The 15,272-nt window shown below is 44.0% G+C and overlaps 1 protein-coding gene across 2 annotated transcripts in view; it reads right to left on the reverse strand.

The window, feature by feature from the left end:
• The window catches only part of PDE6A (phosphodiesterase 6A), a 123,841-nt gene that overhangs the window by 72,303 nt on the left and 36,266 nt on the right, over positions 1–15,272 (reverse strand). The window contains 1 exon segment of one of the 2 annotated variants that reach the window (NM_001001526.2): positions 1,924–2,487. The exons of the other annotated variant lie outside the window; for it this stretch is intronic. Within the exon segment in view, the coding sequence (NP_001001526.2) occupies positions 1,924–2,397 (474 nt within the window). The 5' untranslated portion in view covers positions 2,398–2,487. 2 annotated transcript variants of the gene reach the window in all.

The following is a 15,272-nucleotide window of genomic DNA, read 5'->3' on the forward strand; positions in this document are numbered from 1 at the left end:
GTGACTTTGGGCAAGCCCCTTCTCAAGATCTTCTGACTCCAGACTTCTCATCCATTAAACAAGTCAGCTGGATGAGATGATCTTTGAAGCCCCATACCTCCCCAACTTTTAATTTTAAGACCTTTAATCTGAAATTAGGTCAGAGGTAAGGGGAACACAAAGTCACAAAATGTCCAGGCTGGATCTTGGGAATGACTGAACACAGGCTCCTGGTTAGGCCAGTTCAGCAATAAATGAGACCAACATTGGCCTTGACAGCCTAGGGCAAATATTGGGGTAAGACAGGTGTTAAAGGGATTATTGCAAAATTACCTGAGTGTGAGTCTTTTTGCTAAGTGTTTGTTGAGCATCTGCTTTGTGCCAAACCTTTGCTATAAAGTGGGCAATTGCTATAAAGTGGACAAACATTTGGTATAAAGTGGACAATAAGGCAGGCATGGTCCCTGGCCTCCAGGGCTTATTGTGGTAAATGGTTTTAGGGAGGAAACTCACAGAAGGATCTGAGAGGGTCTCCCTGAGGAAGTGAACTTTAAGCTAAGATCAGAAGGATGAGTAGGAGTGGACTCTGGCAGATTGTTATGGGGAAAACTGCATTAAATGATTTCCTGTAGGTGATCAAAGAAGTCTTTGTCAGAGCTGCCAGGAGAATCTCACAGAACACTAAACTCTTAGAAGACAGAGCCAAGTGCTTAACCAAGTAGTCAGTTTAGCATTTCCGTAATGACTGCCAGCCTATGTCTCCTGACGCAAGGCACAAAGTAAAAATAACATCACCTTTGTGATAGTCCTGCCAGAAATGCATAGCCTGAATCTAAACGTGAAGACACAGCAGACAAGCCCAAATGGAGGGACGTTTCTGCAGAACAAGTTGGCCTATATCCTTCAAAAACATCAGCATCATGGAAAACAAAGATAGACTGAGAAACTGTTTCAGATTGGAAACTAAAGAGACAGTGCTAAATGGGCATCAGTGAGATGACTCGCAAATAACTGAATATGGACCGTTCATTAGATAATAGTATTGTAACGACTGTCACATTTCCTGAGTTTGATCATTGTACTTTGGCTATGTAAGAAATGTCCTTGTTCTGAAAATACACAGAAAAATTCCTGGGGTTAAAAGGACACATTGTCTGTGTTTGTCTCCCAAATGGATCAGAAAAAAATGGAGACATAAAGCACATGTGGTAAGGTGAAAGTGAAAGTTGCTCAGTCGTGTCCAACTCTTTGAGACCCCATGGACTATACAGTCCATGGAATTCTCCAGGCCAGAATACTGGCGTGGGTAGTCATTCCCTTCTCCAGAGGATCTTCCCAAAGCAGGGATCGAACCCAGGTCTCCCACGTTGCAGGTGGATTGTTTCCCAGCTGAGCCACGAGGGAAGCCGGGTAAGGTATAAACAGTTGATGAATTGGGATGAACAATATACAGTTCTTGGTACTGTATTTTAAACTCTTCTGATTTTTTTTTTTCAAAATAAAAAGTTATCAATAAACAAATAGAAAGACTTCCCTGGTGATCTAGTGCTTAAGAATCTGCCTGGCAATGCAGGGGACACAGGTTCTACTCCTGGTCCAAGAGGATCCCACATGCCACAGGGCAACTAAGCCTGTGCGCCACAACTACTGAGCCGGAGGACCTAGAGCCCAAGCTCCGCCTACAAGAGAAGCCACCACAGGCCGCAAGGAAGCGCAGCCCTTCACTCACAGCAGCTAGAGAAAGCCCTCACAGAGCAACAAAGACCCAGAGCAGCGAAAAATAAATTAATTAAAAAAAAATAGACAAGTAAAAAAAGAAAGAAAAGTGTCAAGTGGTCACCAGCCCAGTCTTGGTGGCTGACAGCTCCCTGTCCCGTATACCTCCCCTCCAAACCCCATGGAATAATGCCTCCCTGTCCCCCACTCCCATGGGGAAAAGGATACCTCCTCTGTGTTGGGGACGTTGACGATCTTTTTAGAGAGCGCAACATGGCCCACCACTCCCATGTCCAGGGGGAACACGATCTCCGAGTCAGGCGCCACCAGGCACTCCTCGAGCACAGCATCCTTGTGGACGTTGAAGAGCCGGGTGGCCAGCTCTGCGATGCCGTTCCGGGCCCTGTACATGAATAGGCTCATGCGGTCGGCCTGCAGCAGGAAGCACAACTTCTTCATGACATTGAAGACGCACTTCTCGGCCTGCAGGTTGTCCTGAAAGTCCCGCAGGAGGTCGAAGATAATTTCACTCTCTTCCACGCTGTTCAGCGCATGGTAGTTGCTGAAGTCCACGGCCGCCTCCCTGGGTCCCAGCAGGTCTGAGATGACCTTGGCCCGGTAGCGCAGGTTGTAGTACTGTTTGGCAAAGCTGACATTTGAGTCCAGAAACTTCTCTACTTCCTCTGCCGTCACCTCGCCCATGGCTGGGAATTGCACTGCCTATTTCTGTAGATGGGGGTGAGGCTGGCCTAGACTTCTCTGAGTCTTGTTTGTGAACCTCGTTGGTGTGGCTGCAGAGCAGAGTGAGTGAGCTTGGGAGATTAAATCATTAATATTTCCCCAGAGCAAGGATTATGAGGATCAGGGTGTTCCGGGTGCTTCTGGGCCCCAGATGGGAGAGGTGAGTGTTCTCTTTTCACCTTGGTCCACTAATAGGAGAAGAAAATTTGGCACAGAACTGGCATTGAGATCAAGTAAAAGAAAACACCAAGCACAGAGGCTGCAAACTGGTAACACAAGACATCATACTGTTATAAAGATGCTTTCTTTGCCCTGTATGGTATTTTTCTTTAACATTTGATATGGAAGCCCATGTTTACTGTTTAACAGGTTCATTTAGCTTCTCTCAGAGAATCAGAAAATCTAACAACCCCATATCCAGTTTCTCTCTGGCAGAAATGGCTAGAGCTGAGAGGAACTGGGTATCCACCTCCTGTCCCTGGCCCCTCACCCCACTCTTCTTCACCTCTGTCCCCAGGATCCCCCTAACACACGGCTTCCCTCTGCATGCTCACCACTGAGCCTGCTTCCCTTGTGTACATTATGGGCCAAATATCCACATTACATCTCTGAATTTGAAGGACCTTTATAAAAACAGGGCTTCCCTGGTGGCTCAGCTGGGAAAGAATCCACCTGCAATGAGAGGGACCTGGGTTCGATCCCTGGGTTGGGAAGATCTCCTGGAGAAGGGAAAGGCTGCCCACTCCAGTATTATGGCTTGGAGAATTCCATGGACTGTATAGTCCATGGGGTTGCAAAGAGTCAGACACATCTGAGTGACTTTCACTTTTCACTTTATAAAAACAGCACCTTTCATAGTTTTTTTTTCTATTACAATACACATGTTTACTGTAGAAAATACACAAAGAAGGCCCTTAGAATCACCCATAATCCTGCCATTCAAAGGTAACCTTTAGTTAACATTTTTGTTTCTGTCCTTTCGGTAGAGGCTTAACCTTCTACTGTCCTTCAGTCCCTGATCTTTGTTTTGGCATTTTAGGGTGCTTTTGCTGGCTGCAGCCAGTATCTTCTTGGGTTGTCAGTCAGAAACGCACTCAATACTGTGGATTTTATCAGCTCCAGTGAGGCTCAAAATACCAGAATCCTCATTGGGTTGTCCCTCCGAACCCACCAGGGCAGGAAGAGAAGAGCGCGTTCTTTCTGGATGAAATATACTGTAGTGACTATGGATATATATACATATATAAGAGCCTGGCACACCTGTCTTATAAATACTGTGCAATGTAGGATCATAGACTGTGGTTGGCACTTTGAACTGTGTAAGTGAACTTTAAAGGAAAGTATTAATAGATCACTTCCTTTATTATAGAGTGTAATTAATTAATTCTCAGGATACTGTGCCTATTCAACACTGTGTATACAGATGACCCTTGGTCTGGTGGATCTCACAATAACTTTTCCAAACACATCCAACCATAACTAACGTGAGCTCTCTGTCTGGAATGTGAATCCCTGGCTCTCTAGCTCCTCAGCCTCAAGGTCTCAGCTCATGCTGCTGCTGCTGCTGCTAAGTCGCTTCAGTGGTGTCCAACTCTGTGCGACCCCATAGACAGCAGCCCACCAGGCTCCCCCGTCCCTGGGATTCTCCAGGCAAGAACACTGGAGTAGGTTGCCATTTCCTTAGTCACCCTTAATTGTCTTATCTCAGGGAGCCCCAGTCACTCTCTCCCCAATTCCTGCCTGTCATATCATCCGTTTATTTCCTTTTTCACTATTAAAACGTGTTTTCTGGTTTTATGTTTGTCTGCTCTGTGTCTTCTTCTCTGTACTGTGAGCTCCAGTGAGGGCAGGCACCTGTCAGGACTGATTATTGAGGCTTTGCAAGGCTGTCTAGCATAATCCTTGATGCTCAGTAATGTTGTTTTTAAATGATGTTCATGGTGGTTCATTTTATGTGTTAGTTGGGCTAAAGGATGCCCAAGTAGCTAGTAAAACATTACTTCTGGGTTTGTCATTAAGAGTGTTTCAGAAGAGATTAGTTGAGTCATTAGACAAAGTAATGAATTTTACCCTCCCCAGCACAGGTGAGTATCCCCCAATCCATCAGGGGATTGAATAGGAAAAAAAAAAAAGATGAGGGGAGGGTGAATTGGCCCTCTGTTTGAGCTGGGACATAGATCTTCTCCTGCCCTTAGATGTTGGCACGCCTGATTCTTGGACTCAGACCAGGACTTAAACCTTTGTCCCCTGGACTCAACCTGAATTATATTACTCTTGACTAATTCAAAGTCCTATATTTCTTTTTTTGGCTGCACTGGGTCTTCCCTGAGGTGTATGGGCTTCTCTCTAGTAGTGGCATGTGGGCTTAGTTGTCCTGCAGCATCTGGAATCTTAGTTCCCTAACCAGGGATTGAACCTGCATCCCCTGCATTGAAAGGCAGATTCCTAACTAACTACTGGACCACCAGGGAAGTCCCACAAAGTCCTATATATTCTTGATTAAAACTTAGAAAGTACAGGAAGTCACAAAAGAAAAAATTGAAATAAAACATAATCCCAGATATTACCATCGCCAATATTCTTCGTATATTTTTAAACCTTTCTATACCTATCTATATCCGTATGTATATTCTCAACCTTGGCATTTTGGGCTCAGTGATTCTTTGTTGTGGGAAGCTGTCCTGTACACTATAAAGATGTTTAGCAACATTCCTGGACTCTACCCACTAGATGCCAGTAGCACTCCCTCCCCTTTAAATTGTGGAAATAAAAAACATTTCCAGACATTTCCAAATGTCCCCTGAGATCAAATTATTCCTATTGAGAAGAACTGCTCCACTGCTCTGTTGTTTCTAATTTTCTAGTAGTATAAATTATGCTGTAATGAACACTTACATTTCTTAGTGGAAATATCTAGAAGTGAAACCCCAGGCCCAAAGAGTTTGAAGCTCTCTAAGAGTTTGAATAAATAATGCAAATTTTGCTCTAAGAGGCTCTATCAGAGTGTGTGAGGCTGTTCTTACCCCTACTGAGCCCCTCAAAAAATTGAGCAATCTTTCTTAATCCTGACATAAATAGCACTCCAAAATTTGGCCCCAGTATTCCTTCTTATTTTATTTTGTACAGTTTCTCTATACATACTCTAAGCTCCACCCTAGTGTTTTTCATTCTCTCTGACTTTGCCTCTTCATTCTTGCTGAGCCCTTGACCTGTCCCATACCACCCAGTCCAAATGCTGTTCCCACCATGGATTCTTTATGCTCCAGTTAAGACTCTTTCTACTTTGAACTCCAAACTATTGGTCTGCTTCCATGTCAATAGGAGTTTCTACATTCTAGGCTGTGTTATTTCTATACATTTGTACTCTCATCAAACTCAAAGTCTTTGAGGATAGGAGTAAAGCTTTGCCCCTTTTAAAAAGTCTCTCAAACAGCCCAGCCCAAGTCCTTCCTGTCATATGCCCACCGGGCTTAGTTCTGGCTGGGAATATAAGCAACTCTTTTGCAAGAAATCTATTTTTACCTTATTTTTCAATATGCCAGAATGAGACAGTCAAATCTGCTAACAAACTTTAGTGCTAATTGTTGGCTAGGTAGGGATAAGCTAGTATTTGCATCAGTTCACCTCCTATAAGCCTGTTCAATGGGTCTGATTTCAGATGTCAGTGAAGGAAATTTGCAGCTTCTTTCATTGGAAACAGGGGCTACCAGTATGCGTAGGAGAGAATGCTTTCTGTAGTCCAGTCTATACACAAACGTGTTCTACCTGAAAGGAGAAAACAGGACTGCAGGCCCAACAATGCCACTGACTCATTCTATGACCTTGAAAAGGTTCTGTCTTCTCTCAAGGCTCTGTTGATTTTCCTAAGAACAAAACAGAAGAGTTGAATAACATTATCTCTAGCGCTCCCGGTTCCAGGACTCCAAACGGGCTGGAGTGAGGGAAGACTGACCAGATGGTTGACCTCTGTTTCTGACCACAAGCCTTGCCAAAGGATCCTCCCGGAAGAAAAGCTGGAGCTATTTATTTAACATAATCTCTACCCCAAGATCTATAGTTCACTGAAAAGAAAACTGGAAGGCTTTGAAAATTTACATGACTCAAATCATAGGTGATTTTAAAATATGTATTTATTGAGATAAAATTCACATTATATAAAAACATCTTTTTAAAGGGTATAATTCTGTGGTTTTTAGTGTATTTCTTATGTTGTGCCCCCACTAATCTATTTTCTCATCCTCTGGTAACTACTAATCTACTTTCTCTATGGATTTATCTATTCTGGACATTTCATATAAACAGAATTATACGATATGTGTGCGGCCTTTGTGTCTGTTAGGGGAAGCACACTGATTGAAACCGCCCACCCTGGCCAGGCACCATAGTAACCATTTGCATGAGTTGTTTTATGACGAGATCCTGATAAGGAATACAGAACTAATAAGCCACCACCAACTGGAAGAGTTCGGGAAAGGTCGAAAAGAGACACCGTGTGTCCGTCCACTTTCTAGAATCCCTCTCACCAGCATCCATCCAGGCTGAGCAAAGCGTGAGCCACCAGGAAAGACTCTGAATTAGAATGACTGGCCAAAGACCACCCGGAAACTAATCCCATCACCATAAAACCCGAGACTGCAAGCCACTCGGCAGAGCAGTTCTCCTGGGTTCTCTTACCCTCTGCTCTCCACCCAGGTGCCCTTTCCCAATAAAATCTCTTGCTTTGTCAGCACATGTGTCTCCTCAGACAATTCATTTCTGAGTGTTAGACAAGAGCCCAGTTTCAGGCCCTGGAAGGGGTCCCCCTTCCTGCAACATGACCATTCTCATTTAGCATAATATTTTCAAGTTTCATCCATACTGCAACATGTAACAGAGCTTCATTCTTTTTTATGACTGAATAATGTTCCATTATGATGGATATAGATACCACATTTCATTTACCCATTTATTAGTTGGTGGACATGTAGGTTGTTCTCACTTTTTCACTATGCAAGTCTTTGCGTGGACATGTGTTTTTGGTTCTCTTAGGTATATACCCAGGAGTGGAACTGCTGGGTCCACAGGTGGTTTTAAGACACTGAGTTTGGAGGTAAAGAGTGGGGAATAAAAGAAAGAAATAGGGCACAGCAAGGAATCAACTGGGTGAAGGAGAGGTATGTGTGGAAAGGTATTTTGTGAAGCACCTTTTAGAAAGAAGAGGAGCCTGAAATTCAGGACCTGCTAGAATGGGAATGGGTTGTGTTGTATGTCAGTGGCCACCACAATTCCTAGTGTTGGGTGAAATGGTGTCCACAGGCCCCCACTGTTCATCACTTGTGTTAATAGCAATGATGAGGGAACCAAGGATGTTCAACTAGGAAGAGGCTCTGAAAGATTATTCGGAGTGGAGGAACCAGAGAGCCAGACAAGCCAGTAGGTCAGAGACAAAAGTTATTATAATAAGGCAACACCAAGGAATTCCCTGGCGGTCCAGTGGTTAGGACTTAGCACTCTCACTGCCAGGGCCCTAGGTTCGATCCCTGGTTGTGGAACTAAGATAGCCCAAGCCTTGCAGTGAGGAAAAAAAGCAATACCCATAGTGTTTAAGAGGTGGTGTGTAAATTATTCAATATCCCTGGACCTCACTTTGCTTAGCTGTAAAATTAGAATTCTTTTACATGGTGTTTGTGGAGATGAAATAATATATTGTGTAATGTGCAGCTATGTACCCAGTGCATGTTAAGTTGAACCATATAAAATTGCTCCTCTTTGACTATTTTTGTCCTCTAGGGACAGCGGTTTCAGACTGTTCAATTTAATAGTAGTCATCCAATCATCATTAGTTATCATAACTATCAAAGATTAACTGGATTACCTTAAAGATAGTCAAGTCCTTGTCATCGAAGGTAGGTAAGCCCAGGACAAGGCAGAGGATTCAAATATCAGCATTTAAATAGGAAGATGATTCCTGTTAATCAGTAAGGACGTGGTTGCAAATATTTTAAAAATAATTTTTGTTGGAGTATAGTTGATTTGCAATTTTCCCAGAGGAATGAGGAACTGGCTTAGAATGAGGATTGAGAAACTGGAGGGAAGGAAGCGGGTACAGACGCAAGAAAGACGTGTGGAAGACACATTGGTTGACTGGGAGACAGGGCCTGAGAAACAGTGCTGCCAGCCTGGGTAATTTACGTCACTGGGCATTGAGTGTCCCCCTTCCGGACCTTTCGCTGGCATTACATGTTGACTTAGCCTCCACTTCCTGATAGGAAGACTTTCACCTCTGGCTTGCCAAACCACACAACCTCTGTGAAGCCATAGAAGGGAAGAGTTTTCCTGGCCCCACCTTGGGACTGCTGGAATGGCCTCCAGCCTCATTTTATTGGGCTCCACCTTCATTTTATGGCTTCCCAGGGTCACAATGGTAAAGAATCCACTTGCCAATGCAGGAGACACACGAGACTTGGGTTCTATTCCTGGGTCAGGAAGATCCCCTGGAGTTGAAAATGGCAACTTGCTCCAGTATTCTTGCCTGGAAAATTCCACGGACAGAGGAGCCTGGTGGGCTACTGTCCATGGGGCCATCAAGAGTCAGACACGACTGAGCAACCGAACACACACACAAACACACCCTCATTTTATACTTAATCTTGGCTGTCTGCCATATTTCATTTGTTCTTATCCTTGACCTAGAGTTGATGTCAGTTCCTCACTGTCCTGCCTCCTGACGTTGACGTAATGCCATGCCTTTATTCAGCTACGTGGGTTTCCTGTTGAGTCTGCCTCCAAACCGTGGCTAGTCTGTGAAGTTCTCTTTGTTTTACTTTGAGGATCTAACCTGGGTGATGGATGAGCCATGCAATATTTTCTCCTCAGGTGCATTTTAACCTTTACGTCATTTTTATTTTCTCTTCTTTTTTTTTAATATTCATTTTTATTTATTTGTCTGTGCTGGGATCTTCAGTTGCTGCATGTGAGCTCTTAGCTGAGGCCTGTGGGATCTAGTTCCCTGAACAGGGATCAAACAGTTTCCTAAACTCTGGTCTCAATTTTCTCATTTGCAAATTGTGGATAATAATGATACTTATTTTATAGAACTGTGGTGAGGCTTAGTGGCAGTGTATGTATAGAACTTTCTTTGTGGCTACTTCTCAGTAAAAAGTGTATGTTAGTCATTCAGTCATGTTTGACTCTTTGTGGCCCTATGGACTGTAACCCATCAGGCTCTGCTGCCCATGGGATTCTCCAGGCAAGGCTACTGGAGGGGGTTGCTATTCCCTTTTGCAGAGGATCTTCCTGACCCAGGGATCAAACCCAGATCTCTTGCATTGCAGGCAGATTCTTTACCATCTGAGCCACCAGGGAAGCCCATAAAGGTAGTTTAATACTTTTGGGCCTGCACCACAGAGCATGTGGGATCTTAGTTCCCCAACTAGGGATCAAACCCCTGGTCCTTATATTGGAGGTATGGAGTCTTAACCACTGGACCACCAGGGAAGTCCCTAGATATTTTGTTTAACATGTATGTAAACATCTTTCTATGCCATTAAATATTCCATTACCACATGACTCTTAATGGCCTCACAGAGTTCCACTGGGTGGCTGTACCATAATTTAACATATTTCTAACTATTGGTTATTTAGGCTGATTTTTTCCTTCTTTTTTTCTTTCCTTTGGTATTCTTAAAGAACATTTGCTAAATCTTTGTGCACTTTCTTATTGTCTTATCTTTTACTAAAAATATGAACAGAAAGAACAATTTCAACTACTAATCTTTTAAGATATTGTCCTGGCTATCCAAAAATAAAAGCATTTAAGTAAAGACATGTTGAGAAAGTCAATATTTTAGTGCAGAGATCATGTTCCATCTTGAATGACCATTTCTCACAGCACCTAGCTCAGAATCCTGAAAGAACAAATCTGGAATGCTGGGGTTTGTTATCACTATGAAACACCAAATAACAGATCACTTTCTGTACCTAAATATTATAGCAAGGGTGACTTGTACTGCTTCACCCCCAGTGTAAGAATCACATTTCTTTTCTTCCTCCAAATCAAATTGTATATATTCCAAGCCCCCATCCCACAGTGCTGGCAGGATATCCAATCTCAATAATTACTGTGACCATCATTCCACCCCAGGGTCATGTGAAGGCCTGTTGGTCTAACTCAGTTCAGCTGGAGAAAAGCCCTGTAACCTTTATTTTGTCCATTCTGTGTCCACACATGTGCCCCTTGTCCAAACTGATAATGCCCCTGAAACAGTGGTGTTCTTGGCCAGGGTTCTGGGGTTCTTGCTATGGCTTCAGGCTCCCAGAGCTACCAAAAGGCACCCACATGGCAAACCTTCCCACCTCCCCAGGGCAGGACAAGGCCCAGGTCCTTGCCACTCGAAGATCCTGCCAAGCCTAGCCCTCTTGGCAGAGGCTTTCAAAAATTTCCTTTCCTCCTCCATTCTTTCCCTCTCTGGGATGATTCAGTCTAATTTCCCTCAAAGGCCAAAAAGAAGAGAGGATCTCTCCTTGAGTCTGAGAATAGTTACTTCCTATCCTGCCACACAGCATCCTTGAGAGGCAAGTGATCAAGAAGGGCCAAGCCCCCTCTAGGAACTGGGGGAGAGGGAGCTGAGGAAAAGTGGAGAGGACTTCCCTGGTGGCCTGTGCCTAAGACTCCTTGTTACCAGTGAAGGGGGCCCAGGTTCAATCCCTGGTCAGGGAACTAGATCCCACAACTAAGAGCCCACATGGCAGAACTAAGACCCAGCATGGTTAAGTTAATTAGTTAAAAAGAATGGAAACAATATAAATGTCCATCACTGCTTACATGAATGATGGTCCCCCTAAAGAGTGGGATACCATGCAGCTGCTATGACCAAAGACAGCCACAGCGATATTCCTTCCCCACCCGACATGTACTTCTCACAATGTGACTTGGACATGTCTCTTATTGAGACTTGTAAGTATGTGACTTTTGAGGCCAGATCCTAAAAGGCTATACAGAATCCTCCTATTACTGGAACCTTTGAAGTCTTCAGAGGTCATTTAAGCACAGACTGCCCTGAAACTGCCATGATGTGAGGAAGCCTAAACTAGCCCATACAGAGAGACACAGGGTGAGGCCCTGAGTCTGCATGAAGAGAGATGTTCAGCCTTCAGCTTCTTCATTCCCTGTCTCCACTCTAGCCACTATCTGACTATATAGCTCTATGAGAGATCCAAGCCAGAACCACTCATGGAAACTCTTACCAAACCTCTGACCCACAGCAACCATGAGAAATAACAAAAATGGCGATTGGTATTTTAAGCCACTAAGTTTTGGAATGATTTGTTACTTAGCAGTAGATAGTCATAAAGGAGCTCTTTATGCACTGAGATGGAAGAATCTTCAAAATTTAGTATTATCAATTTCTAAGAGTATAGAATAATAATGTATGCCCATTTCTTTTTTTTTTTTTTAATTTATTTATTTATTTGGCTGTGTCAGGTCTTAGTGGCAGCATGCAGGATCTTCATTGTCACACGGGATCTTTCATTGCAGTGCATGGACTCTCTGGTTGAGGCACACGAGCTCCACGTGGGACCTTTCACTGCAGTGCATGGACTCTCTGGTTGAGGCACACGAGCTCCATGCGGGACCTTTCACTGCAGTGCATGGACTCTGGTTGAGGCACACGAGCTCCACGTGGGACCTTTCACTGCAGTGCAGGGACTCTCTGGTTGAGGCACACGAGCTCCACGCGGGACCTTTCACTGCAGTGCATGGACTCTGGTTGAGGCACACGAGCTCCAGAGCGTGCAGGCTGAGTAGTCGCAGCAGGTGGATTTAGTTGCTCTGAGGCATATGGGATCTTAGTTCCCTGACCAGGGATCGAACCCTTGTCTGTCCCCTTCATTGCAAGATGGATTCTTAACCACTGGACCACCAGGGAAGTCCCTGCCCATTTTTTTTTTTTTTAAGTATATATGAGAGTGACTAATTGGTTGATTGGGGGAGTCTTGTACATGCAACAGATAGGCTTATCAACCCTAGGTGTATATTAGAATCTTCTGGTGGGCTTTTAAAAAGCATCAATGCCTGAGCCCACTCTTTCCCAACTCAATCATAATAACTGAGGATGAGACCAAAGTATTTTTATTTTCTAAAAGTTTCCCAAGAGATTCTGATGTGTAGCCAGAGTAGAGAACTGCTGGTTAGACTACCTTGGAAGGCAACACAGGAAGCTGGTGCTGTGTTTGCCTCCAGAAAGGGATGCTGGGGTAAGAATGGATAGTGTAGGAGAGATCTACTTTTCATTGTAAACTCTTTGATATTTCGAACTTGTTTACTTGTACATGTTACCTATTTGTAAGAATAATCAGTGTTAGTTGCTCAGTCGTGTCTGACTCTTTGCAACCCCGTGGACCGTAGCCCACAAAGCTCCTCTGTCCATGGGATTCTCCAGGCAAGAATACTGGAGTGGGTAGCCTATCCCTTCTCCAGGGGATCTTCCTGACCCAAGAATCGAACTGGAGCCTCCTGCATTGCATGCAGATTCTTTACCAGTTGAGCTACCAGTGAGTTCTGCCTAAGAACAATCAAGTTAAATTAAAAAGAAAATGAAAAAAGCAAAACAGCTGTATCAGCAGAAATGAATCCCAAATAGCAAATCAGGAACAGTCCACTCAACAGTGGGGTCTCAGAGGAAGTGACCTGTCCTTCCTGGAAGAGTGGGTAGTCAGGAAGGGCTGAAGAACTGAATCCTGAAGTAATCCCTAACCTGAGATGACTTTGCTGGCCCATAACATCCCCAGTTAACACATCATTAGTTATTCTTTGGAAAAGAGTTTGGGACAGAGTAATGGTTATAATGTACAACCCTCTGGCTGCCAGTTACCTCTGTGCACCCTGAGACCAATAGGATGGAAAATGCTCAGGCCTGGTTGGGAGGGGTGAAGAGATCTGGGTTCTGGCTGGCTGGGCTGCTGACATGCTGTTATTGAGGAAAAGCTGATTATTACTTAGCCAGCTCTCCTTTAGCAGGGATTTGGTTATCTGTTTCACACCTTAAGATTCCTGCCACAGAGAACTGGAGCATGATGAAGGTACAGTAGGAATGGTGGACCAAAGTCTAGCTGTATGAGGCCCCTGGAGATTTGTATGCGGGTAGGTGAGGGGACCACAACATTAAATAGCAGCCTGGATGCTGAATTAGGGGGTTGAAAGGCACCAATGAGAGGCTCGGGAGACAGACAGCTATAACAAAGAAAACCCCTCCCTGTCCCACCTCAGAATCCACTACTTGTCAGTTGAGTGGCTCTGTTAAGTAACAATATTCCAAGCTGCAATTTCTTCATCTACAAAGTAGATGAGGGGCTTCCATGGTGGCTCAGTGATAAAGAATCTGCCTGCCAATGCAGGAAATGCAGGTTCTATCCCTGGGTAGGGAAGATGCCCTGGAGAAGGAAATGGCAACCTGCTCCAATATTCTTTCCTGAGAAATCCCATGGACAGAGGAGCCTGGTGGGTTATATAGTCCATGGGACACAACTTAGCAACTCAAAAACAACAAAAGTTGATGAGAACGTATGGAATAAGAGAGAGAAAATGATAGCCGTTATTATATTAAACCAGTCTTTAGTGGTATCTATTACACACAAGGATGGGGATAGAGTCTTACCTTTGACTAACACAGTAAGTGTAGTGGTTAAGAGTGGGCTTTGCAGGCAGCTATAATTGGGTTGAAATCATGCTGTTGTCATTTATTAATAACTGTGGGACTGTGGACAAGTCACCTAACATCTCTGAGTCCCATTTCTTCACTGATAAAGGGAGAGTCATAACATAACACCCCCTCAAAAGCTTCTGCTGCTGCTAAGTTGCTTCAGTCATGTCCGACTCTGTGAGACCCCATAGACAGCCCACCAGGCTCCTCTGTCCACAGGATTCTCTAGGCAAGAATACTGGAGTGGGTTGCCATTTCCTTCTCCACAAAAGCTTCTATGAGGCCTAAATAAGATAATAAATGTGAAGTTTTGTGCATCCAGAAATAAATAACCAGAAATTGTTAACTGTTGTCTTCTGTTTGTTTTGCAACTTATAAGGAGTGGACAAAATACATTAACACCCATTGTCTTACTGACTCTTGAGTGTGGGGCCATTAATTACCCTTGGAAAGGTGAGATTATGCGATTTGTCCTCATTGCTAGGGGATTGTACCAGGAGCAGAACCCAGGTGTTCTGATCCTGATATGGCTTGTGACTCTGGAAGTTCTGAATCTGGTGGGTGACAGAAACCTGAGGCTCATCTCAGGGTAAGAAATGGAGTTCCTTGAATGTGTTCTTGAAAAGGGAAGAAAAGCAAGTTGACCATTTTGTTTCCTTCACTGGTTTTCTTTCACTCCCATCTATCCTGTCATTCTATGCAATCATCTGTGAACCCCCTACAGGCAATACAAGATGGAAAATGAACAAATGAATGTATAATCTATATCGGACAGTGCCTAATTTGTGGCACATAATTAAATGAAGACTACATGCTAAAAAGTGACTAGCAGGACAGTCACCAAGGAAAGGGCAGGCAGGTCTTTAGGTTGACACTGGAGAAATAAGTAGAGGCCAGGTACTGGAACCAGTCAGTGTCTAGGTCGAGAAAGAGAACAAGCTTGGCAAAGGAGGCTAGGATGGGTGGAGAGGGCTGAGGGAAGGAGAGTTGCGACGTTAGAAGGAAGGGGCCGGGGCCCAGAACATTCAGGACTTTGGGGGCATAGGGAGAAATTTCACATTATCTATGAATGTCAAGGAAAGCCACGGAGGAATTACATTTCATATTTATATACTCATTTACATCTTTAAAAGAACCTTTGGGTATTGGTACCTT

This window comes from Bos taurus, chromosome 7 (assembly GCF_002263795.3).
Source record: "Bos taurus isolate L1 Dominette 01449 registration number 42190680 breed Hereford chromosome 7, ARS-UCD2.0, whole genome shotgun sequence".
Classification (NCBI taxonomy): Eukaryota; Metazoa; Chordata; class Mammalia; order Artiodactyla; family Bovidae; genus Bos; species Bos taurus.